Below are 18,295 nucleotides of genomic sequence, written 5' to 3'. Positions count from 1 at the left end.
TACTGTAATTCAAATTCCCTTTCAATGAACAGGCTATAAAAGAATGCTGATAATTAAGTCTCCACTGTATTTGTGAATGCTTTAAATCCCCAGCTTGCTGGACCCGTCTAGACTGTATTACTGTTCTGTCTGAGTTTTTTCAATGATGGTAAACAGTTCAACTTTTCATGTACCCATTTAGTGATCTAATAATATGGTAATAGAATGTATTTAGACTGACCACCAGCGAGGCATGAGGTTTTTTAGAAAGGTGTGTCTGGTACAAATAATTGTCATGTCTGACTGATCAGAAATACTATATTGGACTCTGTACAACACTATAATCTGGGCTGGACAGCAGATCAAGTTTGTAATGTGCTATGATGATAGTAGTTCCTGTCCAATGATGTTCAGCCTGTTTGGTGAAATGACCAGTGGTCGAACAGATTGAATTCTGAAGTCAGACCATCAGTCATGCAACCTGGGTGGTCCGCTTTGTCACATGACCCGTTTATTCCTAATGTTTGTGTTCATCCATGAATGTACATGACTGTACAATGTTAATATACAAAGCCACCCTGAAAAAGGGGATGCGTTATTGAAATCTTGGTTACTTTTCCTATCAAATAGTTGGGAACATGTATAGAGTACACAGCTTCCTTTCTTTCTCTACAGTTTACTCTCCGTTAGTCAGCACCTAGCCAACAGTTTGCTCTCTGTTAGTCAGCACCTAGCCTACAGTTTACTCTCTGTTAGTCATCACCTAGCCTACAGTTTACTCTCTGTTAGTCAGCACCTAGCCAACAGTTTGCTCTCTGTTAGTCAGCACCTAGCCTACAGTTTACTCTCTGTTAGTCAGCACCTAGCCTACAGTTTACTCTCTGTTAGTCATCACCTAGCCTACAGTTTACTCTCCGTTAGTCAGCACCTAGCCAACAGTTTGCTCTCTGTTAGTCATCACCTAGCCTACAGTTTACTCTCTGTTAGTCAGCACCTAGTCTACAGTTTACTCTCTGTTAGTCAGCACCTAGTCTACAGTTTGCTCTCTGTTAGTCAGCACCTAGCCTACAGTTTACTCTCTGTTAGTCAGCACCTAGTCTACAGTTTACTCTCTGTTAGTCAGCACCTAGCCAACAGTTTACTCTCTGTTAGTCAGCACCTAGCCTACAGTTTACTCTCTGTTAGTCAGCACCTAGTCTACAGTTTACTCTCTGTTAGTCAGCACCTAGCCAACAGTTTACTCTCTGTTAGTAAGCACCTAGTCTACAGTTTACTCTCTGTTAGTCAGCACCTAGTCTACAGTTTGCTCTCTGTTAGTCAGCACCTAGCCTACAGTTTACTCTCTGTTAGTCAGCACCTAGTCTACAGTTTGCTCTCTGTTAGTCAGCACCTAGCCTACAGTTTACTCTCTGTTAGTCAGCACCTAGTCTACAGTTTACTCTCTGTTAGTCAGCACCTAGCCAACAGTTTACTCTCTGTTAGTCAGCACCTAGCCTACAGTTTACTCTCTGTTAGTCAGCACCTAGTCTACAGTTTACTCTCTGTTAGTCAGCACCTAGCCAACAGTTTACTCTCTGTTAGTCAGCACCTAGTCTACAGTTTACTCTCTGTTAGTCAGCACCTAGTCTACAGTTTACTCTCTGTTAGTCAGCACCTAGCCAACAGTTTACTCTCTGTTAGTCAGCACCTAGCCAACAGTTTGCTCTCTGTTAGTCAGCACCTAGCCTACAGTTTGCTCTCTGTTAGTCAGCACCTAGCCTACAGTTTACTCTCTGTTAGTCAGCACCTAGCCAACAGTTTGCTCTCTGTTAGTCAGCACCTAGCCTACAGTTTGCTCTCTGTTAGTCAGCACCTAGCCTACAGTTAACTCTCTGTTAGTCAGCACCTAGCCTACAGTTTACTCTCTGTTAGTCAGCACCTAGCCTACAGTTGACTCTCCGTTAGTCAGCACCTAGAAAACAGTTGACACTTCGTTAGTCAGCATCTAGCCTACAGTTTACTCTCTGTTAGTCAGCACCTAGTCTACAGTTAACTCTGTTAGTCAGCACATAGCTTACAGTTGACTCTCTGTTAGTCAGCACCTAGCCTACAGTTTACTCTCCGTTAGTCAGCACCTAGCCTACAGTTTACTGTCCATTAGTCAGCATCTAGCCTACAGTTGACTCTCTGTTAGTCATCACCTAGCCTATAGTTGACTCTCCGTTTGTCAGCACCTAGCTTACCGATGACTCTCCGTTAGTCAGCACCTAGCCTACAGTTTACTCTCTGTTAGTCAGCACCTAGCCTACAGTCTACTGTCTGTTAGTCAGCACCTAGCCTACAGTTTACTCTCTGTTAGTTAGCACCTAGTCTACAGTTGACTCTCTGTTAGTCAGCATCTAGCCTACAGTTGACTCTCTGTTAGTCAGCACCTAGCCTACAGTTTACTCTCCGTTAGTCAGCACCTAGCCAACAGTTTACTGTCCGTTAGTCAGCACCTAGCCTACAGATTATTCTCTGTTAGTTAGCACCTAGCCAACAGTTTACTCTCTGTTAGTCAGCACCTAGTCTACAGTTGACTCTCTGTTAGTCAGCACCTAGCCTACAGTTTACTCTCTGTTAGTTAGCACCTAGTCTACAGTTGACTCTCTGTTAGTCAGCATCTAGCCTACAGTTTACTCTCTGTTAGTCAGCACCTAGCCTACAGTTGACTCTCCATTAGTCAGCACCTAGTCTACAGTTGACTCTCTGTTAGTCAGCACCTAGCCTACAGTTTACTCTCCATTAGTCAGCACCTAGCCTACAGTTTACTCTCCGTTAGTCAGCACCTAGCCTTCAGTTTACTCTCTGTTAGTCAGCACCTAGCCTACAGTTTACTCTCCGTTAGTCAGCACCTAGCTTACAGTTGACTCTCTGTTAGTCAGAACCTAGCCTACAGCTGACTCTCCGTTAGTCAGCACCTAGCCTATAATTTATTTTCCGTTAGTCAGCACCTAGCCTACAGTTTACTCTCTGTTAGTCAGCACCTAGTCTACAGTTTACTGTCTGTTAGTCAGCACCTAGCCTACAGTTTACTCTCTGTTAGTCAGCACCTAGCCTACAGTTTACTCTCTGTTAGTCAGCACATAGCTTACAGTTGACTCTCTGTTAGTCAGAACCTAGCCTACAGCTGACTCTCCGTTAGTCAGCACCTAGCCTATAGTTTATTTTCCGTTAGTCAGCACCTAGCCTACAGTTTACTCTCTGTTAGTCAGCACCTAGTCTACAGTTTACTGTCTGTTGGTCAGCACCTAGCCTTCAGTTTACTCTCTGTTAGTCAGCACCTAGTCTACAGTTACTGTCTGTTAGTCAGCACCTAGCCTACAGTTTACTCTCTGTTAGTCAGCACCTAGCCTACAGTTTACTCTCTGTTAGTCAGCACCTAGCCTACAGTTTACTCTCCGTTAGTCAGCACCTAGCCTACAGTTTACTCTCTGTTAGTCAGCACCTAGCCTACAGTTTACTCTCTGTTAGTCAGCACCTAGCCTACAGTTTACTCTCTGTTAGTCAGCACCTAGCCTACAGTTTACTCTCTGTTAGTCAGCACCTACAAAACAGTTGACTCTCCGTTTGTCAGCACCTAGTCTACAGTTGACTCTCCGTTAGTCAGCACCTAGCCTACAGTTTACTCTCTGTTAGTCAGCACCTAGCCTACATTTTACTCTCTGTTAGTCAGCACCTAGCCTACAGTTTACTCTCTGTTAGTCAGCACCTAGCCTACAGTTTACTCTCTGTTAGTCAGCACCTAGCCAACAGTTTACTCTCCGTTAGTCAGCAACTAGTCTACAGTTTACTCTCTGTTAGTCAGCACCTAGCCTACAGTTTACTCTCTGTTAGTCAGCACCTACATAACAGTTGACTCTCCGTTTGTCAGCACCTAGCTTACCGATGACTCTCTGTTAGTCAGCACCTAGCCTACAGTTTACTCTCTGTTAGTCAGCACCTAGCCTATAGTTTATTTTCCGTTAGTCAGCACCTAGTCAACAGTTGCCTCTCTATTACTCAGCACCTAGTCTACAGTTGGCTCTCCGTTAGTCAGCACCTAATCTACAGCTTACTCTCTGTTAGTCAGCAGCTAGCCTACAGTTGACTCTCTGTTAGTCAGCATCTAGCCTACAGTTGACTCTCTGTTAGTCAGCACCTAGCCTACAGTTTACTCTCTGTTAGTCAGCACCTACAAAACAGTTTACTCTCCATTAGTCATCACCTAGCCTACAGTTGACTCTCCGTTTGTCAGCACCTAGCTTACCGATGACTCTCCGTTAGTCAGCACCTAGCCTACAGTTTACTCTCTGTTAGTCAGCACCTAGCCTACAGTTTACTCTCTGTTAGTCAGCACCTAGCCTACAGTTTACTCTCTGTTAGTCAGCACCTAGCCAACAGTTTACTCTCCGTTAGTCAGCAACTAGTCTACAGTTTACTCTCTGTTAGTCAGCACCTAGCCTACAGTTTACTCTCTGTTAGTCAGCACCTACATAACAGTTGACTCTCCGTTTGTCAGCACCTAGCTTACCGATGACTCTCTGTTAGTCAGCACCTAGCCTACAGTTGACTCTCTGTTAGTCAGCACCTAGCCTACAGTTTACTCTCTGTTAGTCAGCACCTAGCCTATAGTTTATTTTCCGTTAGTCAGCACCTAGTCAACAGTTGCCTCTCTATTACTCAGCACCTAGTCTACAGTTGGCTCTCCGTTAGTCAGCACCTAATCTACAGCTTACTCTCTGTTAGTCAGCAGCTAGCCTACAGTTGACTCTCTGTTAGTCAGCATCTAGCCTACAGTTGACTCTCTGTTAGTCAGCACCTAGCCTACAGTTTACTCTCTGTTAGTCAGCACCTACAAAACAGTTTACTCTCCATTAGTCATCACCTAGCCTACAGTTGACTCTCCGTTTGTCAGCACCTAGCTTACCGATGACTCTCCGTTAGTCAGCACCTAGCCTACAGTTTACTCTCTGTTAGTCAGCACCTAGCCTACAGTTTACTCTCTGTTAGTCAGCACCTAGCCTACAGTTTACTCTCTGTTAGTCAGCACCTAGCCAACAGTTTACTCTCCGTTAGTCAGCAACTAGTCTACAGTTTACTCTCTGTTAGTCAGCACCTAGCCTACAGTTTACTCTCTGTTAGTCAGCACCTACATAACAGTTGACTCTCCGTTTGTCAGCACCTAGCTTACCGATGACTCTCTGTTAGTCAGCACCTAGCCTACAGTTGACTCTCTGTTAGTCAGCACCTAGCCTACAGTTTACTCTCTGTTAGTCAGCACCTACATAACAGTTGACTCTCCGTTTGTCAGCACCTAGCTTACCGATGACTCTCTGTTAGTCAGCACCTAGCCTACAGTTGACTTTCTGTTAGTCAGCACCTAGCCTACAGTTTACTCTCTGTTAGTCAGCACCTACAAAACAGTTTACTCTCCATTAGTCATCACCTAGCCTACAGTTGACTCTCCGTTTGTCAGCACCTAGCTTACCGATGACTCTCCGTTAGTCAGCACCTAGCCTACAGTTTACTCTCTGTTAGTCAGCACCTAGCCTACAGTCTACTGTCTGTTAGTCAGCACCTAGCCTACAGTTTACTCTCTGTTAGTTAGCACCTAGTCTACAGTTGACTCTCTGTTAGTCAGCATCTAGCCTACAGTTGACTCTCTGTTAGTCAGCACCTAGCCTACAGTTTACTCTCCGTTAGTCAGCACCTAGCCAACAGTTTACTGTCCGTTAGTCAGCACCTAGCCTACAGATTATTCTCCGTTAGTTAGCATCTAGCCTACAGTTTACTCTCTGTTAGTCAGCACCTAGCCTACAGATTATTCTCCGTTAGTTAGCACCTAGCCAACAGTTTATTTTCCATTAGTTAGCACCTAGCCAACAGTTTGCTCTCTGTTAGTCAGCACCTAGCCTACAGTTTGCTCTCTGTTAGTCAGCACCTAGCCTACAGTTAACTCTCTGTTAGTCAGCACCTAGCCTACAGTTTACTCTCTGTTAGTCAGCACCTAGCCTACAGTTGACTCTCCGTTAGTCAGCACCTAGAAAACAGTTGACACTTCGTTAGTCAGCATCTAGCCTAGAGTTTACTCTCTGTTAGTCAGCACCTAGTCTACAGTTAACTCTGTTAGTCAGCACCTAGCTTACAGTTGACTCTCTGTTAGTCAGCACCTAGCCTACAGTTTACTCTCCGTTAGTCAGCACCTAGCCTACAGTTTACTGTCCATTAGTCAGCATCTAGCCTACAGTTGACTCTCTGTTAGTCATCACCTAGCCTATAGTTGACTCTCCGTTTGTCAGCACCTAGCTTACCGATGACTCTCCGTTAGTCAGCACCTAGCCTACAGATTATTCTCTGTTAGTTAGCACCTAGCCAACAGTTTACTCTCTGTTAGTCAGCACCTAGTCTACAGTTGACTCTCTGTTAGTCAGCACCTAGCCTACAGTTTACTCTCTGTTAGTTAGCACCTAGTCTACAGTTGACTCTCTGTTAGTCAGCATCTAGCCTACAGTTTACTCTCTGTTAGTCAGCACCTAGCCTACAGTTGACTCTCCATTAGTCAGCACCTAGTCTACAGTTGACTCTCTGTTAGTCAGCACCTAGCCTACAGTTTACTCTCCATTAGTCAGCACCTAGCCTACAGTTTACTCTCCGTTAGTCAGCACCTAGCCTTCAGTTTACTCTCTGTTAGTCAGCACCTAGCCTACAGTTTACTCTCCGTTAGTCAGCACCTAGCTTACAGTTGACTCTCTGTTAGTCAGAACCTAGCCTACAGCTGACTCTCTGTTAGTCAGCACCTAGCCTACAGTTGACTCTCTGTTAGTCAGCACCTAGCCTACAGTTTACTCTCTGTTAGTCAGCACCTACAAAACAGTTTACTCTCCATTAGTCATCACCTAGCCTACAGTTGACTCTCCGTTTGTCAGCACCTAGCTTACCGATGACTCTCCGTTAGTCAGCACCTAGCCTACAGTTTACTCTCTGTTAGTCAGCACCTAGCCTACAGTCTACTGTCTGTTAGTCAGCACCTAGCCTACAGTTTACTCTCTGTTAGTTAGCACCTAGTCTACAGTTGACTCTCTGTTAGTCAGCATCTAGCCTACAGTTGACTCTCTGTTAGTCAGCACCTAGCCTACAGTTTACTCTCCGTTAGTCAGCACCTAGCCAACAGTTTACTGTCCGTTAGTCAGCACCTAGCCTACAGATTATTCTCCGTTAGTTAGCATCTAGCCTACAGTTTACTCTCTGTTAGTCAGCACCTAGCCTACAGATTATTCTCCGTTAGTTAGCACCTAGCCAACAGTTTATTTTCCATTAGTTAGCACCTAGCCAACAGTTTGCTCTCTGTTAGTCAGCACCTAGCCTACAGTTTGCTCTCTGTTAGTCAGCACCTAGCCTACAGTTAACTCTCTGTTAGTCAGCACCTAGCCTACAGTTTACTCTCTGTTAGTCAGCACCTAGCCTACAGTTGACTCTCCGTTAGTCAGCACCTAGAAAACAGTTGACACTTCGTTAGTCAGCATCTAGCCTAGAGTTTACTCTCTGTTAGTCAGCACCTAGTCTACAGTTAACTCTGTTAGTCAGCACCTAGCTTACAGTTGACTCTCTGTTAGTCAGCACCTAGCCTACAGTTTACTCTCCGTTAGTCAGCACCTAGCCTACAGTTTACTGTCCATTAGTCAGCATCTAGCCTACAGTTGACTCTCTGTTAGTCATCACCTAGCCTATAGTTGACTCTCCGTTTGTCAGCACCTAGCTTACCGATGACTCTCCGTTAGTCAGCACCTAGCCTACAGATTATTCTCTGTTAGTTAGCACCTAGCCAACAGTTTACTCTCTGTTAGTCAGCACCTAGTCTACAGTTGACTCTCTGTTAGTCAGCACCTAGCCTACAGTTTACTCTCTGTTAGTTAGCACCTAGTCTACAGTTGACTCTCTGTTAGTCAGCATCTAGCCTACAGTTTACTCTCTGTTAGTCAGCACCTAGCCTACAGTTGACTCTCCATTAGTCAGCACCTAGTCTACAGTTGACTCTCTGTTAGTCAGCACCTAGCCTACAGTTTACTCTCCATTAGTCAGCACCTAGCCTACAGTTTACTCTCCGTTAGTCAGCACCTAGCCTTCAGTTTACTCTCTGTTAGTCAGCACCTAGCCTACAGTTTACTCTCCGTTAGTCAGCACCTAGCTTACAGTTGACTCTCTGTTAGTCAGAACCTAGCCTACAGCTGACTCTCCGTTAGTCAGCACCTAGCCTATAGTTTATTTTCCGTTAGTCAGCACCTAGCCTACAGTTTACTCTCTGTTAGTCAGCACCTAGTCTACAGTTTACTGTCTGTTAGTCAGCACCTAGCCTACAGTTTACTCTCTGTTAGTCAGCACCTAGCCTACAGTTTACTCTCTGTTAGTCAGCACATAGCTTACAGTTGACTCTCTGTTAGTCAGAACCTAGCATACAGCTGACTCTCCGTTAGTCAGCACCTAGCCTATAGTTTATTTTCCGTTAGTCAGCACCTAGCCTACAGTTTACTCTCTGTTAGTCAGCACCTAGTCTACAGTTTACTGTCTGTTAGTCAGCACCTAGCCTTCAGTTTACTCTCTGTTAGTCAGCACCTAGTCTACAGTTTACTGTCTGTTAGTCAGCACCTAGCCTACAGTTTACTCTCTGTTAGTCAGCACCTAGCCTACAGTTTACTCTCTGTTAGTCAGCACCTAGCCTACAGTTTACTCTCCGTTAGTCAGCACCTAGCCTACAGTTTACTCTCTGTTAGTCAGCACCTAGCCTACAGTTTACTCTCTGTTAGTCAGCACCTAGCCTACAGTTTACTCTCTGTTAGTCAGCACCTAGCCTACAGTTTACTCTCTGTTAGTCAGCACCTACAAAACAGTTGACTCTCCGTTTGTCAGCACCTAGTCTACAGTTGACTCTCCGTTAGTCAGCACCTAGCCTACAGTTTACTCTCTGTTAGTCAGCACCTAGCCTATATTTTACTCTCTGTTAGTCAGCACCTAGCCTACAGTTTACTCTCTGTTGGTCAGCACCTAGCCTACAGTTTACTCTCTGTTAGTCAGCACCTAGCCAACAGTTTACTCTCCGTTAGTCAGCAACTAGTCTACAGTTTACTCTCTGTTAGTCAGCACCTAGCCTACAGTTTACTCTCTGTTAGTCAGCACCTAAATAACAGTTGACTCTCCGTTTGTCAGCACCTAGCTTACCGATGACTCTCTGTTAGTCAGCACCTAGCCTACAGTTTACTCTCTGTTAGTCAGCACCTAGACTATAGTTTATTTTCCGTTAGTCAGCACCTAGTCAACAGTTGCCTCTCTATTACTCAGCACCTAGTCTACAGTTGGCTCTCCGTTAGTCAGCACCTAATCTACAGCTTACTCTCTGTTAGTCAGCAGCTAGCCTACAGTTGACTCTCTGTTAGTCAGCACCTAGCCTACAGTTGACTCTCTGTTAGTCAGCACCTAGCCTACAGTTTACTCTCTGTTAGTCAGCACCTACAAAACAGTTTACTCTCCATTAGTCATCACCTAGCCTACAGTTGACTCTCCGTTTGTCAGCACCTAGCTTACCGATGACTCTCCGTTAGTCAGCACCTAGCCTACAGTTTACTCTCTGTTAGTCAGCACCTAGCCTACAGTCTACTGTCTGTTAGTCAGCACCTAGCCTACAGTTTACTCTCTGTTAGTTAGCACCTAGTCTACAGTTGACTCTGTTAGTCAGCATCTAGCCTACAGTTTACTCTCTGTTAGTCAGCACCTAGCCTACAGTTTACTCTCTGTTAGTCAGCACCTAGCCAACAGTTTACTCTCCGTTAGTCAGCAACTAGTCTACAGTTTACTCTCTGTTAGTCAGCACCTAGCCTACAGTTTACTCTCTGTTAGTCAGCACCTACATAACAGTTGACTCTCCGTTTGTCAGCACCTAGCTTACCGATGACTCTCTGTTAGTCTGCACCTAGCCTACAGTTTACTCTCTGTTAGTCAGCACCTAGCCTATAGTTTATTTTCCGTTAGTCAGCACCTAGTCAACAGTTGCCTCTCTATTACTCAGCAGCTAGCCTACAGTTGACTCTCCGTTAGTCAGCACCTAATCTACAGCTTACTCTCTGTTAGTCAGCAGCTAGCCTACAGTTGACTCTCTGTTAGTCAGCACCTAGCCTACAGTTGACTCTCTGTTAGTCAGCACCTAGCCTACAGTTTACTCTCTGTTAGTCAGCACCTACAAAACAGTTTACTCTCCATTAGTCATCACCTAGCCTACAGTTGACTCTCCGTTTGTCAGCACCTAGCTTACCGATGACTCTCCGTTAGTCAGCACCTAGCCTACAGTTTACTCTCTGTTAGTCAGCACCTAGCCTACAGTCTAATGTCTGTTAGTCAGCACCTAGCCTACAGTTTACTCTCTGTTAGTTAGCACCTAGTCTACAGTTGACTCTCTGTTAGTCAGCATCTAGCCTACAGTTGACTCTCTGTTAGTCAGCACCTAGCCTACAGTTTACTCTCCGTTAGTCAGCACCTAGCCAACAGTTTACTGTCCGTTAGTCAGCACCTTGCCTACAGATTATTCTCCGTTAGTTAGCATCTAGCCTACAGTTTACTCTCTGTTAGTCAGCACCTAGCCTACAGATTATTCTCCGTTAGTTAGCACCTAGCCAACAGTTTATTTTCCATTAGTTAGCACCTAGCCAACAGTTTACTCTCTGTTAGTCAGCACCTAGCCTACAGTTTACTCTCTGTTAGTCAGCACCTAGCCTACAGTTGATTCTCCATTAGTCAGCACCTAGTCTACAGTTGACTCTCTGTTAGTCAGCACCTAGCCTACAGTTTACTTTCTGTTAGTCAGCACCTAGCCAACAGTTTACTCTCCGTTAGTCAGCACCTAGTCTACAGTTTACTCTCTGTTAGTCAGCACCTAGTCTACAGTTTACTGTCTGTTAGTCAGCACCTAGCCAACAGTTTACTGTCCATTAGTCAGCACCTAGCCTACAGTTTACTCTCTGTTAGTCAGCACCTAGCCTACAGTTTACTCTCTGTTAGTCAGCACCTAGCCAACAGTTTACTCTCCGTTATTCAGCACCTAGTCTACAGTTTACTCTCTGTTAGTCAGCACCTAGTCTACAGTTTACTCTCTGTTAGTCAGCACCTAGCCTACAGATTATTCTCCGTTAGTTAGCATCTAGCCTACAGTTTACTCTCAGTTAGTCAGCACCTAGCCTACAGATTATTCTCCGTTAGTCAGCACCTAGCCTACAGATTATTCTCCGTTAGTCAGCACCTAGCCAACAGTTTATTTTCCATTACTTAGCACCTAGCCTACAGTTGACTGTCTGTTAGTCAGCAACTAGCTTACAGTTGACTCTCTGTTAGTCAGCACCTAGCCTACAGTTTACTTTCTGTTAGTCAGCACCTAGCCAACAGTTTACTCTCCGTTAGTCAGCACCTAGTCTACAGTTTACTCTCTGTTAGTCAGCACCTAGCCTACAGTTTACTCTCTGTTAGTCAGCACCTAGCCTACAGTTTACTTTCTGTTAGTCAGCACCTAGCCAACAGTTTACTCTCCGTTAGTCAGCACCTAGTCTACAGTTTACTCTCTGTTAGTCAGCACCTAGTCTACAGTTTACTCTCTGTTAGTCAGCACCTAGCCAACAGTTTACTGTCCATTAGTCAGCACCTAGCCTACAGTTTACTCTCTGTTAGTCAGCACCTAGCCTACAGTTTACTCTCTGTTAGTCAGCACCTAGCCAACAGTTTACTCACCGTTAGTCAGCACCTAGTCTACAGTTTACTCTCTGTTAGTCAGCACCTAGTCTACAGTTTACTCTCTGTTAGTCAGCACCTAGTCTACAGTTGACTCTCTGTTAGTCAGCACCTAGCCTACAGTTTACTTTCCGTTAGTCAGCACCTAGCCTACAGTTTACTCTCAGTTAGTAAGCACCTAGTCTACAGTTTACTCTCAGTTAGTCAGCACCTAGCCTACAGATTATTCTCCGTTAGTTAGCATCTAGCCTACAGTTTACTCTCTGTTAGTCAGCACCTAGCCTACAGATTATTCTCCGTTAGTCAGCACCTAGCCTACAGATTATTCTCCGTTAGTCAGCACCTAGCCAACAGTTTATTTTCCATTACTTAGCACCTAGCCTACAGTTGACTGTCTGTTAGTCAGCAACTAGCTTACAGTTGACTCTCTGTTTGTCAGCACCTAGCCTACAGTTTATTTTCCGTTAGTCAACACCTAGCCTATAGTTCACTCTCTGTTAGTCAGCACCTAGCCTACAGTTAACTCTCTGTTAGTCAGCACCTAGCCTACAGTTGACTCTCCGTTAGTCAGCACCTAGCCTACAGTTGACTGTCTGATTGTCAGCACCTAGCCTACAGATTATTCTCCGCTAGTCAGCACCTAGCCTACAGTCTACTGTCTGTTAGTCAATACCTAGTCTACAGTTTACTCTCTGTTAGTCAGCACCTAGCCTACAGTTGACTCTCTGTTAGTCAGCACCTAGCCTACAGGTTACTCTCTGTTAGTCAGCACCTAGCCTACAGTTGACTTTCTGTTTTTCAGCACCTAGCTTACAGTTGAATGTCTGTTAGTCAGCACCTAGCCTACAGTTTACTCTCTGTTAGTCAGCACCTAGCCTACAGTTTACTCTCTGTTAGTCAGCACCTAGCCTACACTCTACTTTCTGTTTCTCATCACCTAGCCTACAGTTGACTCTCTGTTAGTCAGCACCTAGTCTACAGTTTACTCTCTGTTAGTCAGCACCTAGTCTACAGCTTACTCTCCGTTAGTCAGCACCTAGCCTACAGTTGACTGTCTGTTTGTCATCACCTAGCCTACAGTTTACTGTCTGTTAGTCAGCACCTAGCCTACAGTTTACTGTCTGTTAGTCAGCACCTCTACAAACATTTAGGGGTGTGCATCAGCTCATGCTATTTACTAATGTTTAAAGCCAAACCATAGATCAGGGATTATGACTTACTTGATCACCTTTGGGGCCAATAGGACCTGAGTCTCCTTTCAAGCCCTGGGAAAAAACAAATACATCAGACACCTTTCTGTTGTCAATAAAGAACAAAGACTTTAGACACCTTTATGTTGTCAATAAAGAACAAAGACATTAGATACCTTTAGGTTGTCAAAAATGAACGAAGACATTTTTCCAGTCAGCACCTAGCCTACAGTTTACTCCATGTTAGTCAGCACCTACAAAACAGTTTACTATCTGTTAGTCAGCACCTAGCCTACAGTTTACTGTCTGTTAGTCAGCACCTAGCCTACAGTTTACTGTCTGTTAGTCAGCACCTAGCCTAGAGTTTACTCTCCGTTAGTCAGCACCTAGCCTACAGTTTACTGTCTGTTAGTCAGCACCTAGCCTACAGTTTACTCTCTGTTAGTCAGCACCTAGCCTACAGTTTACTCTCTGTTAGTCTGCACCTAGCCTACAGTTTACTGTCTGTTAGTCAGCACCTAGCCTACAGTTTACTGTCTGTTAGTCAGCACCTAGCCTACAGTTGACTCTCCGTTAGTCAGCACCTAGCCTACAGTTTACTCTGTTAGTCAGCACCTAGCCTACAGTTTACTCTCTGTTAGTCAGCACCTAGCCTACAGTTTACTCTCTGTTAGTCTGCACCTAGCCTACAGTTTACTCTCTGTTAGTCAGCACCTAGCCTACAGTTTACTCTCTGTTAGTCAGCACCTAGCCTACAGTTTACTCTCTGTTAGTCAGCACCTAGTCTACAGTTTACTGTCTGTTAGTCAGCACCTAGACTACAGTTTACTCTCTGTTAGTCAGCACCTAGCCTACAGTTTACTCTCTGTTAGTCAGCACCTAGCCTACAGTTTACTCTCTGTTAGTCTGCACCTAGCCTACAGTTTACTCTCTGTTAGTCAGCACCTAGCCTACAGTTTACTCTCTGTTAGTCAGCACCTAGCCTACAGTTTACTCTCTGTTAGTCAGCACCTAGTCTACAGTTTATGCTCTGTTAGTCAGCACCCAGGATGTGCCACTCCTCAGAGCCTGGTTCCTCTCTACCAGGTACAGCCAGAAGAGGACTGGCCACCCCTCAGAGCCTGGTTCCTCTCTAGGTTTCTTCCTAGGTTCCTGCCTTATTGGGAGTTTTTCCTAGCCACTGTGCTTCTACATCTGCATTGCTTGCTGTTTGGGGTTTTAGGCTGTGTTTCTGTATAAGCACTTTGTGACAACTGCTGCTGTAAAAAGGCCTTTACATAATACATTTTACTGATTGATTGATTGATTGATTGATTAGTGTTTTGGCTTGACATGTGCTGCTGATATCTGTGTCCGCAGGTATCGGGGTCTCTGAATAGTCCAGGAAACTCTTTGTCAAATGTCTTTGTACTTAGAGTCAGTCTGAATCATAGACATTACTGGTCCTGCAGGACTAAACAGAGAAGTACAGCAACATAACTCTGTGTAGGTGGTCCAATGAAAAACACATTGTTTGTCCAAGAAAACCAATGTCTATGATAATCCAATCCAAAAGTGATAGGAGTTGCTAACCTTGGTCAAAATTAGGGTGACTAAATCAATGGAGGCCAGAGAAGAAAAGTGGTCATAAATCAGGAGAATAGCATCGTGTCAGCTAGTCTGGAATACAGGTTTTTGGAAGCAAACCACTCGATTTCGTCTCTACGTTATATTGGTATCGAACATGTCACCCTCCCTAGGAGAGGGGGTGACCTCGACAATTTATTGTTAAAACGAGAGGCTGCCTGGATCTTTAACTTAAAGACTCTTGCTCCCTTCGGTCTCAACGTAGACTTTGATCTGAAGCCATTCTTATGATTATTGTGATTTTGCCATTGTAAATGTTTGTAGGCTTATGCAGCTAAATTGTGTCTATGATCATACGCTATCCATTTGTTTTTTGTATGCTATTTTAATATATGAGAATTAACCAATGATATCAGGCCACACCCGGCCATGATTACAGACACCTGTGTGTGTCTTTTGACACTATATAAACGAGTCATCCCGCAGTGTTTGTCATTATACCCTGATGAAGACAGCTTGTCTGTCAAAACGTTGGACATAAATATTTTTGCATCTGAGCTCCTAGAGTGTGCGGCTCTCCTTTATTCTCTAAATATGAAAAATGGCCAAACTCTCTAAATATATTTGTCACGACTTCCGCCGAAGTTGGTTCCTCTCCTTGTTCGGGCGGCATCGGCGGTCGACGTCACCGACCTTCTAGCCATCGCCGATCCATTTTTCATTTTCCATTGGTTTTGTCTTGTCTTCCATCACACCTGGTTTCAATTCCAACAAGTACATGTTGTGTATTTAACCCTCTGTTCCCCCCATGTCCTTGTCCGTAATTGTTTGTTGTAGTGATTGTGCACCGTATGCTGGTAGTGACTGGGTTTTGTTTGAGCCATTTATTGTATTGTTCTGTTGACGGTGGTTTACGGTTATTAAACACAACCGTTGTAAATCAGTTTCCACTCTCCTGCGCCTGACTTCTCTGCCACCAGTAGCATGGCATTACAATATGTCTCTGGGCTTCAAGTTCAATGGTAAACCTGGAATCCAGAGGCGAAAGAAACGCACACCTATTTAGGCGAGGTGCTGGCTAGCGGAGTGGAACACTTGATAAAATAGTGTTCTAATCCTAGACATTCAGTTAGATTGTTTCAATATTCCCCATGTTATGTAATGTTAACAGGAGCTAACACGGCTGTCATAGGATTCTGTAGTGTCATGTAAATGCTTCATAATGCAGAAAACTCAATGTCCCAACTTTGGTCAGGCCTACATGATGTACTGTCTGTTAGTAACATAGTATACAGTAATAATGCCCAGTCTGTCCAACTGGCTTGTTTTTCACATCATGTACGATAGATAGATACTGATATTAAAACATGGCTTTGTCACCAGACATGTGTTATGTTATAATAGATAACACATTTTAACCCAATTTCATCATCTGATTTCATTTGGACTTTAACACATTACAGTAAAATACACTTGGTAAGAAGTCAGAATACCCCATTTAACCAAGCATAGTTCCCTAGACATAATAAACTAATGGACACTATATCAATATTACTGCATGAAAACTAGCCAGCTGGCTAAATCTCTCACATTTAAAGAAATGTTCATTGATGTGCTTTGTTCCAGTCACATAAATACACACATAAATGAATCTCTACAGTACAGCTATTGATTGTACAGTATAAGAAACTGTTGAGACCATACCAGACAGCTTTATCATGTATAGCAGCCATACATAAAAACGCACCGACTGCAGATTCTCAACTTCAACTGCTGCATTTTAATGTGTGAACATTCAGCGGTGTTGACTTTACCAATAGTAATATAAATCACCCAGAGCCATTTTAATGTTAGATCAACATCCCCTACTACTAAAGCACTGTCAGTGTCAGTTTCCCTATCTGCAGGTCTGGATCGATATTTATGATGCAGGAACAAATTCATGATAAACTGATCTGAACTATAGGCTTAGATATATGGTATTCTATAGGTTTATAGTTGGTATTCTATAGGTTTATAGTGATGGTGGTATTCTATAGGTTTATAGTGATGTTGGTATTCTGTAGGTTTATAGTGATGGTGGTATTCTATAGGTTTATAGTGGTATTCTATAGGTTTATAGTAGTATTCTATAGGTTTATAGTGGTATTCTATAGGTTTATAGTTACAGTGGTAATCTATAGGTTTATAGTGGTATTCTATAGGTTTATAGTGGTATTCTATAGGTTTATAGTTACAGTGGTATTCTATAGGTTTATAGTGATGGTGGTATTCTATAGGTTTATAGTGGTATTCTATAGGTTTATAGTGATGGTGGTATTCTATAGGTTTATAGTGGTATTCTATAGGTTTATAGTGATGGTGGTATTCTATAGGTTTATAGTGGTATTCTATAGGTTTATAGTGGTATTCTATAGGTTTATAGTGATGGTGGTATTCTATAGGTTTATAGTGGTATTCTATAGGTTTATAGTGATGGTGGTATTCTATAGGTTTATAGTTACAGTGGTATTCTATATGTTTATAGTGATGGTGGTATTCTATAGGTTTATAGTGATGGTGGTATTCTGTAGGTTTATAGTGATAGTGGTATTCTATAGGTTTATAGTGGTATTCTATAGGTTTATAGTGGTATTCTATAGGTTTATAGTGGTATTCTATAGGTTTATAGTGATGGTGGTATTCTATAGGTTTATAGTGGTATTCTATAGGTTTATAGTGGTATTCTATAGGTTTATAGTGGTATTCTATAGGTTTATAGTGATGGTGGTATTCTATAGGTTTATAGTGATGGTGGTATTCTATAGGTTTATAGTGATGGTGGTATTCTATAGGTTTATAGTGATGGTGGTATTCTATAGGTTTATAGTGGTATTCTATAGGTTTATAGTGGTATTCTATAGGTTTATAGTGGTATTCTATAGGTTTATAGTGATGGTGGTATTCTATAGGTTTATAGTGGTATTCTATAGGTTTATAGTGGTATTCTATAGGTTTATAGTGGTATTCTATAGGTTTATAGTGATGGTGGTATTCTATAGGTTTATAGTGATGGTGGTATTCTATAGGTTTATAGTGGTATTCTATAGGTTTATAGTTACAGTGGTATTCTATAGGTTTATAGTTATAGTGGTATTCTATAGGTTTATAGTGGTATTCTATAGGTTTATAGTGGTATTCTATAGGTTTATAGTGATGGTGGTATTCTATAGGTTTATAGTGGTATTCAATAGGTTTATAGTTACTGTCACGTCCTGGCCAGTATAAGGTTAATTGTTTTGTAGTTTGGTCAGGGCGTGGCAGAGGGTATTTGTTTTATGTGGTTCAGGGTGGTGTGTTTTTGTAAAAAGGGTGTTTGATTAGTAATTCCGGGTGTTGGTTTATGTTTAGGTATTTCTATGTAGAGTCTAGTGAGTGTATGTCTATGTTAGGTTAATTGGGGTTGGGACTCTCAGTTGAAGGCAGGTGTTGTCTATCTGCCTTTGATTGAGAGTCCCATTTAGTAGGGTGAGTTTGTTTGGATTTTGTGGGTGATTGTTCTGTGTTGAGCTTTGCTTGGCCAGACTGTTTGTAGTTGTTCGTTCGTTCGTTTCTTTGTTATTTTTGTATGTTCATTTTTGAGAGTAATTAAAAATCAAGATGAGCATATACGTACCTGCTGCATTTTGGTCCTCCTTCACCGACGACAATCGTGACAGTTACAGTGGTATTCTACAGGTTTATAGTGATAGTGGTATTCTATAGGTTTATAGTGATGGTGGTATTCTATAGGTTTATAGTGGTATTCTATAGGTTTA

At 43.0% G+C, this 18,295-nt stretch overlaps 1 protein-coding gene across 4 annotated transcripts in view; it reads right to left on the bottom strand.

Annotated features, from left to right (window-relative positions):
- Positions 1–18,295, bottom strand: part of LOC115193526 (collagen alpha-1(XIX) chain) — a 258,296-nt gene that overhangs the window by 175,312 nt on the left and 64,689 nt on the right. For all 4 annotated transcript variants that reach the window (XM_029752231.1, XM_029752233.1, XM_029752234.1 and 1 more), the window contains exon 14: positions 12,963–13,007. In XM_029752231.1, coding sequence (XP_029608091.1) covers positions 12,963–13,007 — 45 coding nt within the window. The remainder of the gene's footprint in view (positions 1–12,962; positions 13,008–18,295) is intronic.

This window comes from Salmo trutta, chromosome 5 (genome assembly GCF_901001165.1).
Source record: "Salmo trutta chromosome 5, fSalTru1.1, whole genome shotgun sequence".
NCBI lineage: Eukaryota > Metazoa > Chordata > Actinopteri > Salmoniformes > Salmonidae > Salmo > Salmo trutta.
Note: the sequence above shows the minus strand (reverse complement) of the source record. Positions and strands in the feature narration are given on the sequence as shown.